The sequence below is a fragment of the Archocentrus centrarchus genome, chromosome 10 (genome assembly GCF_007364275.1).
Source record: "Archocentrus centrarchus isolate MPI-CPG fArcCen1 chromosome 10, fArcCen1, whole genome shotgun sequence".
Lineage (NCBI taxonomy): Eukaryota > Metazoa > Chordata > Actinopteri > Cichliformes > Cichlidae > Archocentrus > Archocentrus centrarchus.
This window is the reverse complement of record NC_044355.1, coordinates 23515482-23538997: the sequence shown is the minus strand read 5'-3', so window position 1 is coordinate 23538997 and position 23516 is coordinate 23515482. Positions and strand designations below refer to the sequence as shown.

At 43.0% G+C, this 23516-nt stretch overlaps 1 protein-coding gene across 1 annotated transcript in view; it reads right to left on the bottom strand.

Moving 5' to 3' along the window:
• The window catches only part of tenm2a (teneurin transmembrane protein 2a), a 128817-nt gene that overhangs the window by 42751 nt on the left and 62550 nt on the right, over window positions 1-23516 (bottom strand). The window contains exons 3-5 of the mRNA XM_030739799.1: window positions 20795-21001; window positions 12944-13175; window positions 1792-2030 (exon numbers count right to left, since the gene is read on the bottom strand). Coding sequence (XP_030595659.1) covers window positions 1792-2030; window positions 12944-13175; window positions 20795-21001 — 678 coding nt within the window. The remainder of the gene's footprint in view (window positions 1-1791; window positions 2031-12943; window positions 13176-20794; window positions 21002-23516) is intronic.

The window sequence follows — 23516 nt, the reverse complement described above, 5'->3', positions numbered from 1 at the left end:
ATAAAACTGAAAATATACAGAAAGTAGAGCCAGGAGGGGAAAAAAATTACACTCTACTTCACCTTAATCATGCATATTCCATTAAAAATGCAATATTATACAGTATACTGACACGGCATCTGAATAGTGTGCTCTTTTGTGCTATAAATAAACCAATGAAAAAAGAAACCTTTTAATATAGCTAACAATCTAATAGCACCAATAATTAAGAAAGGCTGTTGTTAACAAGTTTTATGTGTCTGGCAGGTACCCAAAAAATACTGATAAAGTAGTATAAAAAAGGTTAGAAGCAACAATTAGACTTTGAAACAAACATGTTTTGATTTATTTCCCCAATTAGATGTTCATTTAATATGTTCTGATGAAAACAAATATTTGTGTCATTAAAGCCCCAGGTGAGCTCTATGCTTCAATAAAAGATGAATAAGCTGAGGTTTTGGTTCTTTCTAGGCTCCAATGCCCTTGAGTACATATGGAGATAATTGGGGGGGTGGGGTAGGAGGGCAGCGGTGGCCGTCCTTCGTCCCTCTCCTGACTTCTGTTTTGTGGCTCCATATGTGGCTGTCCACTGCAGTGTGACCGCGTAAAGCTCAGGAGAGGATGGATCTTACTGCGTGCCCTCGGCAAGAGGCCTTGATCTGCTCTGGAGGACACACACCACTACAGTCAAGGGCACTCCACAGGGGTACACAAATCACATAAATACTGACACATGCGTAGATTGGGGTGCACATACATAATACGTTAGGTCAGGGTGCGTACAGCACATACACAGGTGCATATATCCAATTTCAATATGGATGGATAGATGGATGATGGATAATGCAAAATGATCTTAATAATATATGTAGAGTGGGTTGTTATTTCTGCTGATGCCACTCTTCCCCCCATCTGTTGACTCTGGTCTCGCGGGTAAGAGGCCAATCAGGGGTTCAGTGGCGCATCTGCCTTCTCGCATACACACCAACACAATGAAATAGTTGAACACACACACACACACACACACACACACACACACACACACACACACACACACACACATTCATACATAATTACATTTCCTCATTTTCTGTTCCTCCTCCTTCTATTGTCTTGTTCTCTCCCTCTCACACACATACACACACAGATGCATAGGTCTGCATTCTTTGTCCAGCGAATGAGGTCAAGAAGGAATAAAATCCATGCCCACACACACTCCCACACACACACACTCTAAGCAATGTTTTTTTTTTCCCTTTCTTCCCTCTCTTCACACAGATTCGCCAGTAGACAGCCATCAGAATCTCTTCCTGATGTGCTGGGTAAGTGCTCTCCTCTGAGTATCTGCCATTCCTTAAAGTATGACTATCGCACATTGGCTTCAGATCAGTGAAAAACATCCACTTTCCTGCTGGGTCTGTTAGGATTCCTACCTTGACTGATACCTGCTTGCAGAAACAGCCCCGGTATGCTGCGGTTTGTGTATCTTCCTGCCTGTCTAACTGCCTGTGCACTGATGCTGAGTGGAGGCTAAGGCTCCAGCTGAGGTCGATTTTGACAGTGCAGCAGTCGACTGAAGTGACAAAGCTCACACCTCTTGAATCTGCTTTGTGTTTAAAAGGAGGTTACTAACTTGGCAGTTCTTCGTCACGGTGTAGGAAGTTTATGCATTTTAGGTCAGCGCAAAGCAAACAAGACAGCCTGAAATAAAAGAGCTGTTTGTGTGTGACTAAGCTTTTATATATCCAGGGGAATATATATATATTAAAAAAAAGACATAAAGGGAAATGTTGCATGTGTTTATTCACTTACCAATGAAGTAGGACAGCAGGATGGCCAGCAGGGCGGCGGCCGCGATGGCTGTCACCGCGGCACATTTCCAGCTGCAGTACTTGGACGGCTTCTTTAGTTTGAAGGCTGAGCGAGAGAAGGTGTTTCTGGGTAGCAGGCGAGGCGGTGGTGAATACACTGTTCCCGAGGTCAGGGGGTATCCGGGGGAGGAGCTACTGAAGAGAGGGGTGGTCCCTGACGACGTCTTGAACAAAAAATGCCTGAAGACGAGAAAAAAGCGTGGAAAAAAGAAAGGTCAGCGGCGCGCACTCACAGAAAGATGCTTTATAAAGTAAGTGGTTAAAACGAGCTTTAGTAGATCTGTGGCAACGCAAACACACCAAACTATAACCTAATCACAGCCTGGATGACAGGGTCACATATGTGCGAGCTTCTGTCCAATTTTTCTTTCCGATGAACCCTTCCTGCCATATGGGTTTGAACATCTTTGAACTGATTGTGTCTCCAATTCAGCGCTGTTCCAGTCCAAGGTCTCTTTTTAACCTCCACCTGCTCTGCCCTCTTCTTTTTTTTTTCTTCTGTGCCTTCGCTTCTCTTCTGTTCACCCCACTTATAATTTGCCTCGTTTCTGCCCTTAATGGCTGGACAGGATCAGTGCTGTCTCCCCTTTTGCTGTCCTCATTGTCCAGGTGGGGTCAGAGCTCAGAGAGAGGATAAAAGGGGGATTTGAACCATCATCCCCTTGCTCATATTACCCATTATCCTCTGCTATCACTGCACCTGCTCACCCAACTCCTTCACTACTCCCCCTCCCCAACTGCTTTTCCTATTCCTTGTGTTATCTTTTTTTTTTTTATCGCTGCCACTCCACTTTCCTTGTTTTTTTTCTTCCCTTTTTTTCCTTCCTCTAATCATGTCTTCCCTCATTCCCCTCCTAATAAAAACATCCCTCTCTTTTTTCAGACTGTCTTTTCTTATCTGACCTTCAAAGAACACTTTTGCCATAGCAAGGAGAAACACTGCACCTGAATACTCTTTTAAAAGACACAAGAAGAACTTCTGTGAAACCTTTGTGACATCTTTTGTGACATGCGTACACACACACACACACACACAGCTCGCCCAGGGAGGGAGAAGTTGCCCCTACACAGACCTCAGGTGGTATGACTGAACAAAGCCCTCAGGTGAGAGTGATCTATCAGAGCAGAGAAGGTCACTCTACTGCCTCAGAGATGACTGAGGAAAAAAAAAAAAAAGAAAAAAAGAGTCTTTCTGTGCCAGCTTTTGTGAAACTTGCTTGTTTGTGTGTTTGTTAGTGTGTATGTGTGTATTGTGTGTGTGTGTGGAGATGCTCTCTGAATGCTCTCCTACTTTTATCTTGTGAATAATGAACCTTGGCTGCGCAGACATTTCTGCAAAGAGAGGAAACAATTTTTGGCCGTCACTTCATCTAAATGCAGTCTGAGGCCCAGGGCCTCGGTTTTAAGCATTTTGTCATGATTAATGGATAATTCTGGATTATTACAAATGCTAAACAATTTCCATAACTTCTTAGTTAGGATAACATTATCCTCACAAAAATAATTACTCTGAAAGGCCAAAAAAAAAAAAAAAGTGGTCAGACAATAGGATGGGGAGTAAACAAGCCAATGGTTTAGCATTTGGGTAATTATTTAACAATTTGTCTGTGTTTTCTCTTCCTAAAGTTTGGCAAAGCCAGGGGGTTGTTTAAAATCTGACTTGTAATTGTTTGACTAATTTTCTCTCTTGCCTAATCTGGCCATATTCACAGAACTGAGCAAGTAACTTGCTCGAATGAATTCTGAAGAGGTGGAAAAATTTCCCAAATTACTACTAAATGTTCATAAATCATGAACAAAAGAGATACAGTCTTGAACCACCCTTCTTTTTCTTGTTATCACGAGTGCAGCAATTTATTGAAACGTGGAAATATATTATATATAAGGCAACAACAGGGTTTTTGTAAATCTAATGCGGTTGAAGGTCAGTATTTGGTATGACCACCTTTATTCTTCCACACAGCCTGAAGTGTCTCAGCTAAGCCTAGTTCTCCAGGCTTTTTGAAGAGCACCCAACACTCTCCTTTTGTTCTGTTCTCTGTCACTCCTTCAATAATGTTGAGTCCAGGACTTCTCTGGATGAAAAGAACATCTGAGTGTATGAGAAATTTCACGAGAAATTGACCCTCACTTGACTTATCGGCTCAGTAAACATTTTCCTGGTGAGTTTATGGTCTCAGTCACTGGTTTTAAGTCTTCTTCAGCACAGCATGATGTTCATTAAATAAATGATCATTTCATATAAAAAAGATACACTGGTAGCTTTGGGGTATGGCAAACCTGTGATTGGTGCTACTGTATGTACATGAGCATGTAATGTTCTTGGGTTGTCAGTCAGAGCCACCAATTGCCTGTTTTTCCACTAACCATTACTAGCATCCAATATAATATAATGGTGAATTATGGATGACCCATGATAACCAAGCTAGCGCTGGCCTTCGTGTATCAGCTCTACCGTGTAGTCTAAATATGGTCACATTGGGTTTCAAAAGTCTAAGATGGTGATGGCTAAAATGCCAACTTCAAGGCTTCACAATAGTAGTCCACAAATCAGTGAGTCAGTGGGCTACATCATGACGGCTACGTCGATCTTTTATATACAGTCAAACAAAACGCTAAAATCCGAGAAGGTTACAAGGGTTCCCTTTGACAAGCTGGAGTAAAGCAGAGTCGAGCTCGCCAGACTTGTGCTTTCTCTCTACCTCCACACCACGACAAATGACTCATTCCTGCACAGATATGTGTCTGCCTTGTCTCCTTTCTTCTGTAGCCTGCTCTCTCCTCTTTTCAGACTAGTCTAATGGGACCAGTAATAACCCACCACTGCTACTGGATTGGATTATCTCTATTTAAAAAGGTGTTTTACTGCACTTTGTGGTCTGCTATCCTTTTGATCACTGCTGTTTCGTAACAGTGTGTCTGCTCATCTAAAAACAGTTGGCAAAAACAGGTGATGTGCTCAGAGCATGAAGATTTAGTTTGGGAGCACTGTTCCACTCTCTATCAATTATTCAGCCAGTCTGTGCTTTGTCTCCCTCTCTCTCTCGCTCTCTCATCATTTCATGCGCCTGATTGTTGGACTGCTATCTTGCTGGATTCTTCTCTTTTTTCCTCTCCCATCTCTTCTCTCCCTGTTCCTCTCTTTTAGCTGTCAGGTATGGCTTGTGACTCCAAGAAAAAAAAAAAAAATAGGCAAAAGAGAAGGGGAGGGAAGGAAAAAAAAAGATAGATAGAGGCTGAAAGAGCACAGGGAGATGACATGCAAAGAAACTGGAGGTTATTCTCTAAAAATAACACATTCTCAGTGTCGCCAGCATCAGTTTTATTATGCATGCATAAACCTACACGCTCTGGCGTGCATGCATATATGCTCAAACGCACACGCTGTCCAAGGTCAATCGGCGCGTGTGTTTGTTTCAATTCATTTTCACAGCTGCTGAGTCACTGTGATGGCAAGGCCAGTGGTAATTAATGACCACACTCCTAATGCACGTGTGAACACAAGGTAAGGGTGAGCTGGTGAATTTTTTTGTATTCTGTGCCACACAAAGCGTATGATTCAATGTGCTGGTATGTGTTTGAACTTAAGCACTGAAATAATTTCATTCGCTGGCTTTGTTGTTTGTGTGCAGAAGCTCCACTGTGAGCTTGGTGTGGGATGGGAATATGTCTATGGGCCATACTAATTACGAGTAGGAATGGAAAGTGTCTAATGTGCTCTGGGGAGGTAATTGACATTGATTTATGTTGCTGAGGACTATGGAGGGGTTCTATCATAGCAGGCAGCCGGCAATCACAAGTCTGTATCATTAGGCTGGGGTGTGTGTGCGCTTCTATTTGTGTTTGTGCTTTTGTGTGTGATTATTGTAGGGTTTTTGACAGGGGTCCAGTGTGGAAATGTCACACATAATTAGGGAGAGCTGACAGAGATTCCCTTAACCGATGCTACCTCGCTGTCATGCATTCTGTCTTATATATGCAACACACATACATGCAAAACATTAGCAAAAACTGACTCACACACTGACACACATTTACCCAGATGCCCACCCACACACAGTAAAATATAAATTTATGTGGGTATTCTTTCATGAGATTGCCCTGTATGTGCTACCGACTGTTTAATTTTCATCCTTGCGGAACAAACACTGACACTAGAGGGGAAGGATAGACAATGGAGATAAAGGCTATAGATTAGAAGACAGAAGAGAAGACGAGAGGATGTGTTTTCACTCCATTCCAACCCTGCTCCCCATTGAGAGAAAAGAGGACCTGGACAATTAACCACAGAACAGAGAGCATGCTGGGTAATTAGCAGGAAGTCAAAGCTCGCATTCCCCTTGAGCGAACAAACACACACGCTCTCGCATGCCCACACACACACACACACACGCACGCACGCTGTTCATTTTCTCAGCTCTCACAAACATGTGGTTGCTTAGCACAGCACTTTGAGAGTCATCATCAGATGTAGAGAACAATTAACGGAGGTCGACGCGGTATGGGGGTGACTGAGAAACAGTCAGATCTGAGAATGAAACAAAGAGCCCAGGGAGAGCAGGATGCTCAGGGATGGCACCATGAGAATTGTTACAAACTACAATTGCAGGAAAAAACAGTGTGCAGATGGATACAGTAGATTCATTTGCTTATTGTTGCTTAGATGAAGGATGGGATCATTCGGAAGCCTACTGAAGTTCATAACAAGGAAAAATAAACAAATCAAGTCTGCTTACGAATGTATCTTTGATTTTTTTTTCTGACAAACTAGGTGTTGTATTGGGATTTTTATCAATTTATTTATTTTGCAAAAGGAACAGTTGACAAATCCTTTTTAAATGGAGCCAGTTAGGCATTGGCCCACTGACTTTATATAAAAACTGACCACAGCCTCTAGAGCTTTAAAGTTTCGCCAATGCTAAAACTGCATTCTTTCTAATGGTGACTTCTGTGGGTGAAAAAAGAAGTTTGATTGTATTTGTATAGGAAAAACAACCTTACTTTACACCTGAGCTGAGCCATGACCTCAGTAAATATATTCCTCTTGTGTTCATTTTGTAAATTGTCTTGCATGTACTGTGAAATAAATGACTAAGCAGGGTATGCTTTCAGGGGTGAGTAATCTGCAATGACACGTCACCACCCTGTGAGTCAGATCTCAGTCAGATCCACCTCTTATTGGTGATACTGTCTTTTGAAAAAACAAAACAAAAAAAAAAAACAAAAAGAAAAAAAGATGCCATGAAAGATCCCCAGTTTGATCCTGGGAGGATGCAAATCCCTTTGGGGTTGCGTTAGGAAGGGCACTACTGCGTGTGGTGACCCCTTGTGAGTAAGGCAGTACCTGAAAATAACTTACCTGTTTTTTAAAAAAAAGGACAGCTGAGTTGGTTAGGGTTGCTATCCTGTATAAATATGTTTTATATATAAAAATGCAAGGTCATGTCATGAATAAACTTGCTTTATATATAGTTCCGTGCCCATTACAGTAGAGATTACAGGGCTCAGAATAGATATTTTGCCCGTCCTCCTTCTTTTTCACCCCCTGTTGTTCCAACAGGTAGCACCTTCATATCTGTCCCCATAGTAATGCATTTGAAAGTAACCTGTAGTAACGCCCACCCCATCCTTTGCGGCTCCTTCCAGATAAATTGAGATGCCGCAACATTCTCAGTGATCTTATTTCCCTCCCCCTAGGGTTGTGGCCCACGGAGGAGCGTGCCAGGGTGCAAAGGAATGTCCCGAGATCACAGAGATTGAACCTGGCATCAGCCACCCATAGGAGCTCAGAGGGAGCGATTGGAAATCAGATGCTTTCACACAAAATGCAGCAGCGCACATACACACACACACACACACACACACACACACACACACACACACACACATGTGCAGTCGCATTCACGCAGAATAATGCATTCTGTCTCTGTGTTTCTTGTTCACACGCGCGCGCAGCAGCACCAGCCATCTATAGTCATTTATCTCACACGGGTAAATGTATCCATGTTCTATGGGCCTCAGTCTCCCTCTCCTGCCTTTCTATCTCTCACACACACTCCCCAAAACAATCTCCTTCAATCACCTCCTCTCTCCATTTCTCCCCCCTCTCTCCTTCTTTATCACTCCCTCCTCCACCGTAAACCATTCCTTTCCACATTCCCACACCCTCTCACCTCCCACTCGCCTGACTTATATTTCTGCGCTATATACCCCCCCCCCCCCCAATCTGTTTCTATCTCTCTCTGTCTCTGCCAGTCATCCAAGCCCTGGGGTGTTCTTAGGTGATCAATCTTCATCCTCTCACCGCTGTCACACTATCAGGCCAAGCCAAAACACACGTGCACGGGTGCGCGCGCGCACACACACACACACACATGCACGCACATTATAATGAGTGGACAACAAATGCCAAGATTTACATATGATTACAGTGGGGAGCAGTCTGAGTTAAAAAAAAAAACAAAAAACAAAAAAACAAACACATGCCTGGATGCAAATGTACACACAAGTGTACACACACGCTCCCTCCCTCACATGAGCAGGTTGCTCATCATTTCCTATAGCTGCAGGTTATAATGAGATGGAGGACAAGCTCTGCCAGCATAGGGATGGTGTGACTCTCTGGCTCTGCCTGGCTGGCTCTGACCCAATCACGAGCTCCAGCAGCTCCAGCCAGCACACCCAGCCTCCACCATTGCCTGGACCGGAGAGGAGGGCCCAATCTGGGCTGGAGGGTGGAGCTGGAATACTCTGCGTGCTGCTCTGGGCTCCATTCAAAGCAACAGGCTCTGAGCCATGCCATGCCAAACTCCGCCACCTGAACATGACCAAATACTGGCACTGCAGAGGCCTCAACAGTGTGGGTGTGTGTGAGACACTTTAAATCTGCAAAGATGGCAGTCACAAGGCACCTCAGTGGAAAGAGGATTTAGAACTTTAAATAAATGTCATTTTCATGCAAAATCATTGCATCAGAAATTGCAAAAATTCACCTTCTCCTCAAGTGATGTCGTGGCTTTCACGTCAACGTGACGTCTAGCGCAGAGGAGAAACTGCTAGTGGAAATAGCTTCTTTTTAAAGGTGTACATATTTTTGTTCTTACCCATCATGCATACAAGCACAATGTGTGAGCACAGGTTGAGTATAGACCTGAGATCAGTGGGGATGAATTAAACATAGCCAGGCCTCATAAATACTGCACAGGTCCAACGCTCTGGGGAGTTTATCCAGGCCCATCAGCGCTGGAAGCCCCAGCACCCAGCAGGAGAAACACAACTACAGCTTGCAGAGTAAATGGTCGGAGACCGACGGTGTGCATGCGAACAAGCATGTAGGCAGTGTCCCTCTCACTGCCATGCATCATGAATAGTAATACACCGCATGAACACTCTGTTTTCCTGGTAAGTGTTCTTTGTGTACTGGAAAAACCACACATGTAGAGTGTGTGAAAAGGTTTGTATTTCTTGCTTCCTCACTCCAGGTTGCATGCACCTACTTTTTTGTAGCATGCATGCTTTTATGAATCACAACCTAGAGCAATTTCCTTTTTATTTAAAGGTTTATACATTAGTTTAGAAATCATGTGTGAGATCACACATCTCATACAGAAGTGCAGAAGCAGTTTGGTTTGCTGGACAAAGACACAATTTTTGTACTTTTGCCTCCGTACACCACCACAATGACTTTTAAATCAAACAATCAATATGTGAGAACAGCTCATTATGCTCAGCTCACAGATGCTCAGCTTTTATTCAAGGTTTTTTGTTTTATTTTTTTACAAAAAAAATTTGCATTGACTTTAGGAATTACAGCCATTTTTATACATAGTCCCTCATTTCCAGAGGCCCAAAATTAACTGGCAAACTAACATAATTTCAAATACAAGGATTTTTTAATACTTACATGAAAATGCTTTGCAGTCAGTGACTGCTTGAAGTCTAGAACCCATGGACATTGCCAAATGCTGTGTGTCCTCCCTTGAGATGCTTTGCCAGGCCTTTAGCGCAGCTACCTTCAGTTGCTGCTTGCTTGTGGGTCTCTTTGCATTCAGTTTTGTATTTAATAGCATTTGCACTGTGAAGGGCTGTCTGATCAGTTTTGTATCATTTGGCTGAATCTGAGCAGAGAGTATAGGCCTGTACACTTCACGGTTCATCCTGCTGCTGCCTCATCAGTCACATCATCAATAAACACTTATGACCTGGTTCCGCTGGCAGCCATACACGCCCATGCCATAACACTACCTCCACATTACTTGACAGACAATGTGACGCTTCAGATCATGAGCTGTTCTTTTTATTCTCCTCACTTTCCTCCCAATCATTCTGCTACAAGTTAATCTTGATTTCATCTGTCCAAAGAATTTCTTTCAGAACTACATGGGCTCTTTTAGAGCTTCTTCTTTTTGAGTGCAACCACTGGTTTATACCTTGTTTTTCTTAACCATGGAAATAATTCTATCATCATGCACTTTAGTTGTCTTCTGTGGCCTTTTGGTGCTGCTGAGCTGGCCAGTGTATCCCTTCTTTTCAAGAATTCACCAAATTGTTGATTTAGCCACTCCTGAAGTTTTTCCTTTCTCTCTGATTGGTTTATTTTATTTTATTTTCAACCTAATGATGGCGACCCTCATTTGCACTGATATCTCGTTGGGTCTGATATTTTAAAAATACAGTAAAAAAACAGAACAAAACAAAAAAACACTATAAACTTCAGATGTTATGTCTGCAAAGGAAATAGACCTTACCTGGTCATGAAACTGCTTGTCAGTCAAACGTCCGATTATTTTTGAGCCTCTGAAAATGAGGGACTGTGTATAAAAATGGCTGTGATTCATAATGATGACAAAGGCAGCCCTTCAATCACATATTGATTGTTTAAACTCCACTGTGGTGCTGAACAGAAGAAAAACTACAAAAACTGGATCTTTGTGCAACAAATTATAGACCTGATTATGGACCTTTAAGAGGCAATTAGCTGAATTGATCAAATAAACTGCCTTTTTTTTTTCATCCAGACAACTCATGCAGCTGCATCGCTGTCACAATACCCATGACTATCTGTATGATATCTGTATCCATATACTTTCTAACAAGTATGCTAAATATACAAAATCATCATGGTGGAGACAATCAGTGATTTGTTGAATTAAAATTAAAAAATAAATTGGTGTTAGGTGGGTGTTAAGTAACAAAAAATAACAAAGAACAACAGTCAAAGCAGCATTTTAAGAGCAAACACTTCCAAATGAAAGGTCAGTTAATTCCAGTGCAATCGCAATAAGTGGTTGCACTTGTGGAGGCAGAGTAATTTGTACAGCTCTCTGAGGTAGAGTTTGACTGGAGTAAAATTTCACAGGCTTAGTTCACTTTTGTAGATTCTTTTTAAGTTTGTTGAATACAGCTCTGTAGACCGGAGTTAATGAATATTCTAACTTTGATAGGTTTGTGTTACAGCTGGAGAAGTGTCTACATTTCTTTTTTTCCAGTTTTCAGTGTTTAAAAGCTTTGCTGACCTTTAAAGGAATGGAGATGTCAACGTGGAGCTTTCATTTTAAAGCTGGGGTGGGGAGAATTTGTTCTGTTGTTAATGGCCAAACAAAAGTAAAAGAACAACATTTTTTTTTTGATTATTGTATAGGTAGATTTCCAGAAAAAGCAGGTGATTAAAGGCTAAGATGAATGTTGCTACTAATCTTCTAATAACAATAGCCAAACTAAACTAATATGTAACACACAAAACGTGGCCGAGGGTAAAAATACACCTTGTTAATAAATATTTACATATTTGTGAGTTATTAACTTGCAGTGAAATGCAGATTAGTCAAAAGGTTACCAAAAGCTAGCCTGCATTTACCAAGCCAAAAAGCTTTGATAGCTTATTACTGGCTAGCGATAGCTCTGCTATTAAGATACCCTGTTACCAGCTAGTTTTTCCAGCCACAGTAGCTTAGTCTTCTTCTTTGGCAGTCCATCGATGTTGATGATGACTGTTATGCAGAGAGGATTTTGCTCTTCTTACCACTACAGTGAACACCCGCTGGTCGCAGTAAACCAGCCAGGTTGTTCTGGGCAAGCTTTCTTTACCCCACTTTTTCTAGGGGCTTCCCTTTCCAGGGCAGGCCATGCTATTCCTAAATAGGGCAGCTTGGACGCTCACACTGCTGCCTCAGCTAACTGTCGCCCATATCTACAGGTGAGTTGTGACAATCAAATGCGAGCCACCTGTGTGCAGGAATCTTGCTAGCAGCTTCCAGCTTCTTATGCCTCCTGCCGTCAAATCCATCCCATTGCCACATGGCTTCTTTCTTCTCCATACATAACGCCTTACGCAATAGGTAAGACAGGCAGTATTGCGCCCCCACTGTTCTGCCTCTCTGGACCTCCAAGCCAAGTGCCAAATGGTGCACAGATGTGCCACAGACTTGCCCCGCAGTGACAGCTGTATTGCCGAGTGATGCCATCCGTTGACCATCTCTGATTCCTCTGCACACCAACTGGTGGTCTGCCACTGACCTTGAGGTGCTTCTGCCAATGACCTTGATGTTCTTCTGCCACTATGCACCAAGGACACCTTGCTGCAGTGTCCGTGGAAGCAAAGACATGCCCAGGTCTATGCTAAATAGTAATTTCTTCACTAAGGTGACAGTGTCATTTAATTCAAGAGGACATGGTATTAAATGTGTCCAGGGCCCATGGAGCCCAGTATGTTTGCCTCTCTACCAAGACCTTCCATTGATTTGTTCCCAGTTCACTAATTGCCTTCTTTTATAAGTTTGTAAGTATTCTTACACTTTTAGTGTAACAAGTGTTGTGTTAGTTCAAGTGAGTAAATAGTTTTTTCTTTAAAAAAAATCATGGCCAAATACACCACAGCTTCTTTCATTCTCTCCTAGCATTTCAGTCTGACACCGCCATACTGAGCTCACAGAAATGTTGCTGAATGGATCTGACCTTTCATTCCTCACTATTGATTACTCAAGGCTTATTCGACTGCTGCGCTTACTGTAAGTGGCTCCAGATATCAGCGTCAGGTAAACCTGTCAAGAGAAAAAAACTGAGAAAAAAAACCCCCAGAAAATATATACTCTGACCTGGTCTCCAGCGGCACGTTACTGTTAAGCACCCAGCTGTCTTGTAACTGGACAGACTCGGGAGTGGTCGGACCATCTCCGGTCCCCGGAGCGGGTGCGTGAATGGGGTTTCGTCCCCCTCTCAGGGTGTTTCTGTTCAGGCTGTTGGCAGACTGGTGGGACAAAGTGTGGTGGTTGTGTGGAGGGGGCAGTGGAGGTCGTAGTGTGGTCTGACTCTGGTGGTTGGCAGCCCCTGGAAGAAAACAAGTACAGAGAAGAATTTAAGGAAGACACTTCTTTGTGGAAAAAAAAAAAAAACGAGTCTCTGATTGAAGGGATCGAGGACTTCATTCCAAAATGCTGCAAATCCAAAACCAGAACAGAAATGTTATTTGATATTTGGTGATTATTCCTCAGTATGTCAAAAGCAAAGCTCTTCAGCTTGCAAATAACTTCATTATCATTCCATTATGTACTACTTTTGCCTCTGCAATCATTTGGCTCAGAGTAGGTGTCATGTTTTCCAAACGGTCGATAACTTATTTGAGAAGGAAATTCCAGCTCATCAGATACATGGAATCTGATAATCATCTTCTTACATTTTGATTCCCATTTTTCCCCGTTTTGTCCATCTTTATTTTTTATACACTTCTCTCCTTTCCTTTCCTCTCCTCTCCTTCCCTTACTTTTACTCTTTCCTTGCAGTTTTCTTTTTCCCCAAGTAGCAAAAGATGCGTGTGAGCAATATTAGAGCACTCAGCACAGCGTGCGCCCTCATCTCTTGCTCTCAGACTTGGGGGAACATGTCAGCTAGAATCCAATACCAGCCCTTCCAACAATGAGCTAATGGACTGTTGAGTGAGAGAGCTGAAAAACAAACCCGGATGACTCAGACGAGAACACCCATTCACACATCACAGTTCTCCCTCTTGTGCTCTCTCTCTCTCTCTCCCCATGAATCAGTGGGGGATTTGAGCCCATCTTCATTGTGCGCGCGTGTGTGGGTTTGCACGAGAAAATCAATAAACCACATACTATAGAGTACAGGAGAGCCTGACACAATTGCATCACTTCTTGTGCATCAGCATACTTTTTTTTTTTTTTGCCAGGTGCTCAAAAAGTTACATATCATGACAATGCAATAACTGCAAGTCATCTCCGTTTCATGCGGCTTTATGACACTGTTTGCGTTTCCTTTCATCAATACCACACCCTTTCATCATCACTGAGTATGGAATACATCATGAGATTATTTACTTGCACATTGTCGTTCCCCTATTGATCAAAGTTTGGAGCACAAACACACACATATGTGTGGGGTGAAAACAACAAAAAAGCAACTGCTTTGACAAGCTGTGTGATCACACTTGCCCTCCTCCATATGTCAGTTTCTCTTGAATTAGATAAGAAAAGAAACGGTGTGTGAGAGGAAGGGAGACGTGTGGACGTGCTGAACTCTCGTGTCTGCTCGTCTGCTTTGATATTTGCCTTTCACGAGATTCTCAAGGGGGGGAAAAAAAACTGACTTTTGACAGACACAAACCAAACCCAAAGGCAAATGCACTTTGCATCTACATCATGCAAATGTATCTATTTCTGCTCTCCTGGATGGATGTTTAAGGGGGAACCCAGCTCGTTCGCAGCCCCAGCTGTGCTGACAACCAGTTTGATTCCTCTGCGATACCACTGGGACGCAGGTGTCACCAACATGGCTGGAGAACAGATGCTCCTGAAAGGAGAGAAGAGGCGAAGAAGGGAGGGAGATTTTGGGGGGGGGGTGATGGGGCCTGACCTCTGCTACACAAATGCAAAACATCTGCTTGCGCATGCAAAAGATGCTCTTGGGAGAAACAGATACACAAATATGCGTGCATACACCAGCATATGCAAGCATACATGTAGCCACAACACAGCCTGAAAGGCCATCCTTCTGTATCAGAAATGCTGCATTGATATTAAAGTATGTGGCAGGGTTTATTTCTTCCCTCCTCCTCCTCGTTCCTATACTGCCTCATTTCTTCCTAAGGATTGTTTCCCTCTCTTTCATCTTCCTTTTATTTGCATTTTGTTTGTGTCCTTTGCTGAGATGTAAAGCACTTTAAGATAACCCTTGTTTGTTAAAAGCACTTTATAAATAAAATTGACTTTACTTCTCCTCCTTGCGATGGCCCTATAAATGTGAAATAGCTTGTACTGCACACTATCTGCATAAATACTTTTGTAAAGTGTAAGCATATCAACAAAAGCGCGTGCATGCACACACACACACACACACACATGTGCGCACACATGCACACACAAAACGAAGAAAAACATGTACTGGGGGAAAAAGCTTGCAGGCACACATGCAGGCATGGACACAGTCCAAGAGATGCAAAAAAAAAAAATAAATAAATAAATAGGCATCCCCATGCTTGCAGACTAGCCCACTGTCTCCAGTGTTTAAATCTGTGTACAAAAATGCATGCCTTATGCTTTTGTTCACTTTCCCGCCATAAATATTGAACCGGTTTTTCATTCAAATTTGGATGAATAATATATGGCACACCTTGTATGGAAGAGGAATACATTTTTTTTTTCCCAGCCCTACTTTCCCACAAACTCCTGCAGCCTGAGTGCATGCATGTGGCAAAGTCTTGCGCATGTGCATCTGCAGGCACACTGCACCCACAGGAGAGTGTGTTCTTCAAATATGAAGCCACTAAATTGTTACGCAGGGACTGAGTCACATTCTGTTTTGTTGTAGAAACTTGCATCTAGCACTCTTTGTAATAAGTGCATTTTGCTTTGCAGACTCAAAGAACGAAAAAAAATTGCTAATCCTGTTATCTATCATTCAGCGGCAAATTCAATTGCACGTCTCCAGATAATGTCAGAAAAATGTAAATTCGGAGAAAAGTATTGCTTGTAATTCTATGCATTAACTCTCTTCATAGCCTACTGGGACTGCCGCAACTGTCATTTACTGTCGGGCTAACTGAACTGAACTGTTACATGATAGAATGTGATTGTTCCTTTTATTCCTCGCTGAATCAATATTTGCGGAATAAAGTGGATAACGACTCATTACTAATGCTCTGCTTGTGTTTTGTGGAATATGCTGCAGCAAAAAATAACAAGTTTTTAAAGAAAGTACTATTCTTGCAGAAGTCCCTCAACCTTTGGTAGAAGTTCAAAAAAAAGAAAAAAAAAAAAAGAGAAGAAAAAATCTCCCTTGACTTGCTACAAAATATTTATGATCAGAGACAAATTGCTTTCTTTTTTCTGCTACAGCATGGGAGATTGATGTCAAAGAAATTTGTCCTCATGTAGACTTCAAATCCATAAAAAAAAAAAAAAAAACCTTAGAGCTCGCTGGAGAAAACACAAACATATTGAGAAGTGGGGTCTGCCTGAGGAGCAAGGCCGAGGTACAAGGCTGTTATTTTTTATATACATGCAGAGAACTGTAGAAAATATTTGTGTTTTTGTCTTGGCTCCAAAAAAACACAAATGTGAGTAGCCACAGAGGCAGCGTGCAGGAACCGGTAGTCTTGAGCTAAATGGTTCTAATAAATTAAGACAGGGGACTTAGTCAGATAAAGTGTGTGGTTTCTAAACTACAACCCGCAGGTAGACTAATAGGAACAACCATTTTACTAGGAATCCGGTCTGATAAAAGACCAAACATGCAAAAAAAAAAAAAAAAAAGAAAAGAAAAGAAAAAAAAAAGGAAATGGAGCAATTAGTGAGCAGCCAAGCAGATCACATTTTATTCCACTTTATCTTTTCCTCCTTTCTTTTCTCCCTCTTTCACTAGCCAGTGTGAGTAAACAGAAACATTTTCTCGACAGGCTCTCGCGGTTTTGTTTTTCGCTGCCACTTTTTGTGGAGAAGCTCTGAGCCCCTTCTGACTGCTGTCGCAGCCTGACCCAGTTTATTCTTGTCCAAGGTCCCCTGCGACTGGAGAGAGGGGGACTATAGCTGTAAGCTGGTGCGTTTGGCTTGGGCTAATCCCTGGAAGTTCATTATGCTCGCCAATTCTAAGCAGCCTCATTCAGCAGAAGAGCATTAGCCTGTCTGCTAACCTGTAAAACACACTGCGCACAAACACACACTTCAGTGAGACAGAGGGGTTCGCCACATCATATTAATCTCACAGTGTGTGTGCAAGGGTGTGTGTGTGTGTGTGTGTGTGTCCAACTGACAGCAAGAACCGACCAAGGCAGGCAGTGTGTTTTGCAGCCTTGGATGGGTAAACTGTTTATTGACATTTTCTGTGGTTAACAGAGAAAAGTCACGGGGCAGGATGTGCATCTGTGTGTGTGTGTGTGTGTGTCTGTGCGTGCAGGACAGAAATGCCCATTCAGCAGTTAAAAAGGGATCATTGCAGGGCTCAGCTCCCACCCCTCGCTCCCTATCCTCCCTTTATCCCCCTCACTCCCTCTGTCTACCCATCTCTTTATTTCACGCCCCATATCTCCACTGCTTCCACTTTTTCTTTCTTTCTTTTTTTAAACTGCTGCACCAACCTTCATTGTTTTTCATGCACCTTCCCTCCGATCTAATTGGCATGCTCCCCGTGTTTTAGGGTGGTATATTCCCATGTGTTGCTGCTTCATGTGTCCTCTGTCTGAGAATGTCACATGCTCCTCATTTGTCATTCTTCTCAGAGCTCTGAGGCTGAGCATGGAAGGAGAACTTGAGGTGAAACACAAACACACACACACACGCGCTGAAGCTTATTTCTCACTGAGGTTTTATTGTACACACAAACACATGCTTGCACAAACAGGAGATAAAGTTACAGACATACATTTACACACACACACACACACACACACACACACACACACACACACACACTGCCTCTGCCTTGGCTAGTCATCTCTGTCTAATTAGGAGGCAATAATCCGCTAGAGAAGAGTCATCAAATTCAGCCAAAAACAAACACTCTCCATGAGCAGAAATGCACGTGCGCATTTTACCCTGCCCCCTCCCACACACACACACACACACACACACCTATCGCCCCCCAAAACAAAACATATACACACACACGAACAAATCATCCAACTGCTTTGCAAATGTCACCCTTACATAAGCACCATTAGGGAAGAATAACATTAGTGGAGAAGCAGGGAATGTGTCTTTGTTGCGCCTTTTGTTTCTGTAGATTTGTTTCAACAAAGCCATTAAACATTCATTGCTTCAGCAGTGACTTGAGGTGGCTTCCCTGGCAGCAGATAGCTAGCCACTTTAGAAGAGGCTCGGGCTAAAAATAGCTTAGTGTTCCCCATGCATAATGAATGGCCAGAGACAGCGCTAACGCTAGCTCTTTCCAGGAGCGATCTGCTACGCTCCGTTTGGTCGTCTCAGCTCTCCCGTCGTTCCGAGGGAGCGTTCCCAGACAGGTGCTCCGAGCCAGACAGTATTCCCACATAAACATTCGCAGACCAATTCCCAGCCAATCCTCGGCAACAACGTTCCGTTCCCATTCACCTGTCACGCTTCACTAGGAACACAAGTCATGTCTGTCCACCTGTTAGCTTAGGTAATGGTGGACTACTTTAGAGGAGTGCACACGCACACACGCACGCACACACACCTACACACACACAGCATGTAGTTTCCTGAGGATTATCTCGCTGTGGTCAGTTTCTGCCTGGCTTGGTAAGGCTCATTTCCTGCCCAGCATCTACTCTCTCCAGGACCACACCAAACACATATTCAGACAGGCATGCACTTTCACAGCACATGCATAAACAGTTGCTGGTTATAGGTGTTTTATTTGCTCACAGCCATTGCTTGCCTTCCTGTGTGCCAGGGTATGTCTATGCAGTGCCAGACTGACACTCTGAACTCATTTAGGCCGATTTTAATGGATGCCCAAAGCCAAGGACTCTCTCTGCACCCATTAGATCGGCAGTCCTGGCTGGGAAAAGTGGTGCTTTCATCTGAATGTTGTTCTTCTTCCATCCAAATATCTCCCTTTTCACCCTCTAAGCTCTCATCAGTTTACCCTTTTTAAAAAATATTTGCATCCCCTCTCCTTTTTTCTCTGTCTCTTTAACTTTCTATGCGTCCTCATCTCTGTCTCCCTTTCACTCACTTTCTCCCATCTATTTTTCTGGTGTGCTCTGGTTGCTTTCTTTTCTCTCTCCTTTTTTTTTTTTGCTTTTTTTTTTTTGTGTTTTTTTTTTCCATGCAAGATGTCTCATTAAACAACTTCAAGAAGTCAAAGTTTGGCTTTCTCTCTCTCTCTCTCTGCTCCCATTTGCCTCTTTGTGCCTCCTTTTTCCCGCTTCTCAGTCATTGTTTTCTTTCTTTGTGTCTCTTGCTCGCTGTCTGTGCGTACATGCTCAGCAGAGACTGAAAGAAGCCCCACAACAGAAAGTGTGGGTGTATGCGAACAAGAATGAGAGAAAGAGAGAGTGTGCCTGCAAGCCTCACTCTCCCTCTTTGCCAGTGTCTGCCATTAGGGTGTCAGTGGCAGAGTGAATTTATTTGCTGTGCGGTTACTGGGCTAATGATTGATGTTGCCCCAGCAAACAGTAAACCAATTAGAAGGCTGATGTAACGTCATTTTAAAAGCCTCCTAATCACGTTGCTCTTGAACCTGGGACCCGGGCCTTCCCTAATGAAGATTTATACTGGATCAAAGGAGAGCCTAACGCCATTAACAATAGATTGTATTCCACCAAAAATCACATTAGGACTTCTCTGCCCACCCCTCTCCCTCCCATCAGGCCTTTGCTAAATATATCTACTGATTACAAGTGCAGATGCACAGAGGAATGGAGAAACAGGGGAAGAGCGGGAAAGGGAGGCATAGAGTTGCCCCACAGTAGCTAATTGTTGAGAATAAATGCATATACTGATGAACAGCCTCATCACTGCAGATGTTTGCAAGAGTATGTGTACGTGCGCGCAACACAGAGGAGAAAAATAGTTGCGAGGTGCTGATATAAGCACACAAGACCTCTAACAGCCAACAAGAGAGGGTCTGGTGATGAAAGAGAAAGCTTAGAGCCAGGGAAACTAACTAGTTTGTCTTTGCTACGCTGATCCTCCTGCTGGCACTTAAAATTCATCATCCCCTTACCTTTCACTTTCCAGCGCATTATTAATGTCATATGGAAAATAACTACAAGCACACCTACTCAGTGGCAACCAATCTGCATTCTGCAGAGTGTAGGGGTTGCTTCCCCTTGCATCATTGTTTTTTTTTTTGTTTTTTGTTTTTTTGGCAAAGGTGGGAGGGTTATGTTTAAAATGCAATCCATTAACAAATCAGCGACTGTCTGCCTAGAATTGTCATATGTGCCACAAAAAAATCTTTAAAAAAAAAAGGTTTAGAAAGAGGTTTTTTTTTTTTCCCGTTAGTTCTTTTTAGGCTTATGCAACAGCTGATTTAAAAATTGTGAATTGTTTTTATTACAATTGTCACACACTGATTATCCCATGCTGTAATTACTTCATTTGAATTCATCCCAGAAGCATCCAAATTAAAGATTTTGAGTTTTCCCAAGAAAACCATCTATTACTGACCATGAATTCAATAAATACTTTATATATTTTATATTCTCTTATTATTTTAAAGCAGTCACAATAAAAATGTCCCCCCGGTTTGATTTCCAGCCCTGCAAACAAATGCTGACTTCAGTGGAATGCAGAGAAGCAGAAACGAACGGCCGGAGCAGAACAAGATGTGACATTAAATTAAAGCGCAGGACTGCTTGGCATTTTACTGAACGACTAAATCAGATCAGGAAATGGACACATGATGAGGTAATGCATCGACTCAGGTGATGGATGGCATATTGATGCAAACATTAAAAAAAAAGAAAGAAAGAAAGAATAAAAGGATGGTTGAATGGAGCACTCTCTTACCAGTGGATGAGGGCTGGGCCCGGAGCAAGTATGAATCATCCGGGTGGGGCTCCAGGTGAGAGTGGGTGGAGTTTTTCTCCAGCAGGGGCACCTGGCATTCCCTGATCGGTGGAGACGGGCCGGGGGAGGGGTGGTGGGGGGCGGACGAGGAGGACGGGAGGGACGGAGGGAGCAGGGTGGAGGAAGAGGTTGGAGGGAGTGGACGACCTGGAGGGTGGAGGGACAGAAATAGGGGGGGAGAGAAGGACGGAGGGGACGTTAGACAAAACAGATGGCATTGTCTGACAGTGATACAGGGGCCTGCTCACAGAGGCAGGTCGAATGAGAGATGTGGACAGCTTAGATGAATAGATGCCGCAATCTTTTAAAGGGTCAGTTCACCCAAATTACAGGTAACTTACATCTGGGATCAATGCAAATTTTAGGGTATCCATAAAAGGTATTGTAAATGGAAATAAAAAAGAAACCAAACCTCCCTGAGGATTTTATTTTTGTTTTACTTATTTGAGCTTATCAAGGCTTAAAAATCTGCAACATGGATCGAAACACCTGCTGCACGTTGTACTCAACTAAGCTATCCTGTCATCCCCTAATTAAACTTGCTTCTTTGAGCAGCCCCTGATATTAGCAATGTAGAACAGGTTGGGTACAATCACAGAAGGTTGACACGAGAGAAACTCAACACAGAACGATTTGCACAGAGAGCCCGCACATCTTCTAAATGCATTAATGAGTACAAAACCTTTCCTTTCAAGTTATGACAATTTTAGTGCCATTTTCTCATTTTTCTCAAGAAAATATTGATATAAATGTTCTGTAGCTATTAACAGTACTATATACACATGCCAAAATTGACCCAGGATGCTACATACTCCCGTAAAAATGAGCAAATGCAGAAACAGGTGCATACTGAGTTAAACACAGGTGCAATTTATAAGAATGGGTTATTTCTTCATTGAAACAGTCCCGCTTTGAAATGAATGGGAGACGACTCCTGCGAGGACCTACATCCATTGTATGATTGTCCTCTACATGGGTAAGACAAAAGAAAGTTAAGTCTTTAAATAGTAGGAGCCATGGGATGCGTGGACACAATCAGGCTGTCCCGTACACCAGAGAGAGAAGAGTGGGATGGAGAGAATTCACTCTACTCTCCAAAGGTTTGGAATCAAGGACAAAGACAAATCTAATAAATTCTATTTAGAGACGGCTCAAAATATAGAATAATTATGTCTGCCATATTTGCAGCTCAATCAATCAACAATATGGTAAGAATGAGGCCACTGAGTCCAGTCAATCCGCAGAAGGACTCAGGTTATTATAACTACTAATTAGATAGTCAACCAAAGACTTTTTAACACAATCATTTATTTTCTCCTCGTTCTGCGTTCAAAATAAGATCCCTTGTTAGCCAGCCGTGTTTTCTTTTTTTTTTTCCCTCTGAATAACAAATTAGCCATTTTGTCCCCCCCCAAAGTTTAAAGGGGGAAGGAGGGGGTGGAGTGGTCTAGTTCATCTCCAGTTCTACAAACTTCATCCATTCGTTCGTTTGTCACTGAAGACTTCGCCAGGAAAATCGAAAACACTGCCTTTCAGTCTCCTTTCTCTTTCTTTTCATACAGAACAAAAACAGCCAGCAACATAGAAGGAGGACGACAGAAAAGCATTGAAACCTTGGAGAAAAAGAAAAGATAGCTGCACATTCATCATTGCACTATCCCCCCCCCCCCCCCCCCCCCCCCCACTCCCCCTTCTTTTCTTACTGACGTTCCTTCAGAATACAGATGTGGTGTGATTGTAATTTGACAGCATTCATCTTCCCATCACAGAGCATTGACAGGAATCAAAATCTGCAAAGGCCATGATAGATCGGGGGGCTTTTTTTCAGTGACGGTGCAATTTTGCTCGCCTCGGGGGGAAACGCTACCTGGGCAAGGGGGGGAGGGAGGAAGATCAATGCAGATATCACTTAAGAAACAAAGCGGTTGGACATATTTGTTGGCTAACGTGCCCTTCTATGCGGCATCAAAATGAAACGCATTAATCATGGTAAATACACCTTTGACTCCAGGTGTTGTCACGGCTTTGCAGAGATTTATTTGACAGAAACAGAGACAGACTGATGCCTCCATCCTGCTGTCCAAACTGCTCCAGCTTAGAGCTTTGCGTCATGGAAACCAGAGCTAGGATCGATCCACAGCCCCACGTTAACTACACCCCAGAGACATGCTAGCCTTGTCTTCTGTTTAGGTATGTGTGTGTGTGTGTGTGTGTGTGTCTGTGTGTGTGTGTGTGTGCGCGCGCGTATACGGTCAATCTCATCAGAGCAAACAGAGAAAAATGGATAAACAATGGCAAAGCAAACACTGTGGCCGACAGGAGGGAAAAGGGGACGGACAGAGAGGGACAGGGAGAGATGGATGGAGGGAGGGGGGAGGAGACAGTGAGGTTACAGGGTTAACCGGGGAAATCAAGACCAGGAGAGATGGAGAAAGAGAGAGAGAGGTGTGTGGGGGGAGACAGTCAAGAAGCTATGAGCTGACAAAACTTATTGCCAATAAAAAGAAAAAAAATGTGAGGAAGAAAGCAATAGAGGAAGGGAATTAGGAGGGGAAGAGGCAATAAGAGGGGACTGAGCAAGATGGAGGACAGGAACAAAACGAATAAAGAGGTAAAGGGGGAATAAGCCACCGACACATGCAAAAAAAAAAAAGGCCAATGA